This window comes from Cupressus sempervirens, chromosome 7 (assembly GCF_028749045.1).
Source record: "Cupressus sempervirens isolate cs-2001-9-10 chromosome 7, ASM2874904v1, whole genome shotgun sequence".
Taxonomy (NCBI): domain Eukaryota; kingdom Viridiplantae; phylum Streptophyta; class Pinopsida; order Cupressales; family Cupressaceae; genus Cupressus; species Cupressus sempervirens.
Window position 1 is genome coordinate 141479116 of NC_143124.1, and position 3275 is coordinate 141482390.

Genomic DNA, 3275 nt, shown 5'->3' on the forward strand with positions numbered 1-3275 from the left:
ATATAAGAGTCCAAATCATTCATCGAATAAAAAAAATTAATATATATAAATTTTAGAGTAATAAAAAATTTAAATAAAATGAATTTCAATTGTTAAAGGAGAGTTCATATATAATAACTAGTTAATACAAGTTTTCCACAAAGTGTTGCAATAGTACTTAGCCTATCGACAAATATTAATAAGTGCTTAGTGGCTCAATTGAATCTTAATAAATAGAACATCATAAAATTCAGCAAAGAAAATTTGTGTTAGCTACATAGTATAATAGATTGAACTAAAAGAGTATAGGGGGATTTTGATTTCATCCTTTATAATGTTGTGGCTTTGCAGTCAACAATATTTGATTCTTAGTGGACTCAATTATAACCTTTCAACCTCACTTATATGCAATGGAATCTTTTAAAATTTATAGCTTTGTAAAAATAATATTTTAATATTAATATAGATGAACACAATTGTGAGCTTCTCATGTGAGAGGTTTTTGGGTTAGATTTTGTGCTCTTTTAAGAATATTTTTTCTATAATCTATAAGATAACATTTTTCAACTTATAAACACCTGCAACACATCACAATGCTATTTTGTGAATAAAAAGAATATTTTTGAACTTATAAATTGAATTGTATAAATATATCATTACTATCACTAATCTATCACTTTCACAAATTCTTGATTTAGTACATTCTTAAATATAATTTTAAAATAAAAATACTAATAAATGTTCTACTTATTACTTCTTAATTAATCATATTTATTTTTCCTATACTAAAAAAAATTCACAAAATAAAATCTAACAATTAACTTCTTTATTACTTTTTAATTATAATTCATCAATCATGGAATCAAAATAATAATTAATAATTACCTATTACAATTTGAATAAACTAATTGTCTTTGAGATTCATGATTCTACGATGAAACATATGCATAGTGAAATTCAGATCATTTTATTCCCCTAGAAAGCTAATAGATGCAACGTGGAAGCAAACATAAACCTAATTAACAATTTGTTGGCTGAATCCATCACTAAATCATAGTAAAGCCCACCAAAGTTATTTCGAAGATATGGTTCAACTGAGAATCTTCATTAAAGCTAGAGCCGCCATTGAAATCGCCACAATTGAAGCTGAGAACATTGAGCCTGCATCTGAAAAAATAGAAACCACGCATAAAAGTCAAAATAATAACCTAAGTAATAATAACACATTATAGAAGTAGATATGGATGATATTTGCGCAAATCTTACTTGGTGTAGGTGAAGGTGCCGGTGTAGGGGCTACAACAAAGAAAGAAACATTAAAAAACTAGAATCAACGCAGTTTGTTAAAATTATACATAAACATAAAGTGTGTTTGTTTCAACATTTTGGATCATATATAATGTCTAATTTTACTTATTCTAAGCTATTGATTTAAATCTGATTTAAAAAAAAAAAAATATGATACTTAAAAGTCTATTAATATTCTAGTCATGTAACAATACTGGTCCACATGTAATCATTATAGTTTGAACTTTTGAATGATTTCTAGGACATTTGTACATAAGTACATGTAATTTCTGAATATTGGGGTGCCCTTAAATAGGCGTTCTCAAATTCTAACACAGTTAGACATGCATAAAATATCTCACAACATGCACTGTTACTATCCAAAATTAGACTAATACCTTTAGTTAACTTGCATATGAAGACAATTTAAAACATTGTTGAAATCTAATCTACCGTGACTGTACAAAATTAGCTATAAGACTATTGATCCACTTTTCCTATGTAAAGATAACATAAAAGAAGATAAATGAATCTGAAATAGAATAAACAACACTTAAACAGCACTAATGATAATTCTTTTACATAATTATAAATATATTTTATCTAATATTATAGATTGTAAAAAATTAAATGATTCATCATATAAATAATTTCTTTTTTTACCTATTACCATGTATTCTACTGTCCTATGATGCTGAAAATATGATTAAAAATCTTAATTTACAGAATCAAATAGATAATATATATATATCATACTAAAACTGTAAACCATAAAATTCTAGCCCGGAGAAACTTACTGTTCCAATAATTGAAGTATGATATTTGGACCTCCTTCCTTATTTCAGTAAGAAAACTATAAAATTTTAAATCTTCTTGATAATAAATTTATTTAAACAATCTAAAGTTGCTAGTGTACAAACTGGGCAATGAACAATAAGCCGTAGCACATATTATACACTCCATAAAAGAAAACTTGCGTTTGGTTAGAACTCTTATTTTGTCCCCGTATAACAAGATAGAGACTCTGTTATTTTACTTTATTATCATAATATGTCTGTCTGTCTTCTGTCATATAAAACTATTTGCCTTATTTTGTCTTCTTTTCTATAACAGATATATTCAGAGTGATCTAAAATACTCACAAAAAAATCTAGAAATGAAAATGAAAAGAAGAAAGTTAAATTAATTTATCTATATTGACATAAAAAATTAATTTATTTGCGAGAATTAAAAATCCCCGCAACTATAATGAAATATGAATCTTAATACCTTTGCAGCTGCTGGGAGGTGGAGCGCCTGTTACATTACACTCTTTGGGAAGAGCTAAAGCCTTGGTCACATTGAGGTTAGGAACATCACTATTGCCATTTAGCACCTCGCAGAGACAGCTGGCCTTCGTATTGACCACTTTGGTTAAGGCTGCGCAACATTCTTCAGTCGGCTTTGAATCGTTGCCTGCCACGTAGGTAACACATGAACTCAGGCTTCCCAGCAAGTTGCCACAGTCTGATGACTGTGCAGCCACGTCAGCAGCACCCATCAAAGCCACTATGGCCACGAAAGCCATTACAGTCTTTGTTTTCTCCATGAATGCCATCGCAACAAATGGTAAAAGCTACAAGACCAAAAGAAAGAAAAACTCCGTAAACAAGGGGGAAAGAAGAGAGTTGGAAAACATGAATGCAGATTGCGTGTGGAGAAGGGATTTTAAAGAGCTCAGATATAATAGGTCGAATTCCTAAACGGATTCTTCAACGAGATTTCAAATGAATCGCCCTCGATCTTTTCGCTTGGGCGGAACTGACAATAAAATTAAATTGTAGATTATAATTATGCCCCTTTCAGCTTTTTCTTGTAGCCGGCCTCTTGTTCTATGTGAAATGATGTGGACAAGTTAAATGAGGGGGACAATTTTACGAATCTTATCGTTTCCGAGGCTTTGATATTATAACCTAACGTTGACTCCAAAGTAAATTTGGGATTTAGTTTGTTTTGTCATTAGTCCCTGC

General features: G+C 29.8%; 1 protein-coding gene across 1 annotated transcript; it reads right to left on the minus strand.

The window, feature by feature from the left end:
- Positions 1-1069: 1069 nt before the first annotated feature.
- LOC149545926 (non-specific lipid transfer protein GPI-anchored 5-like) lies at positions 1070-2863 on the minus strand. Its single transcript, XM_089793859.1, has 3 exons — positions 2536-2863; positions 1246-1275; positions 1070-1146 (listed from the first exon to the last, which is right to left on the minus strand). Exons 1-3 carry the CDS (start codon positions 2861-2863, stop codon positions 1070-1072), a joined length of 435 nt encoding a protein of 144 aa, XP_089649985.1.
- Positions 2864-3275: the final 412 nt, after the last annotated feature.

What these genes read in the sequence shown, in the direction of transcription:
- LOC149545926 (XM_089793859.1), bottom strand. Translation starts at nt 2,863, where the DNA reads ATGGCATTCATGGAGAAAACAAAGACTGTAATGGCTTTCGTGGCCATA. An exon ending in ACCTCCCAGCAGCTGCAAAG is followed by an intron (nt 1,276 to 2,535) that starts GTATTAAGATTC and finishes TCTTTGTTGTAG; the next exon opens with CCCCTACACCGGCACCTTCA. An exon ending in GGCACCTTCACCTACACCAA is followed by an intron (nt 1,147 to 1,245) that starts GTAAGATTTGCG and finishes CTATTTTTTCAG; the next exon opens with ATGCAGGCTCAATGTTCTCA.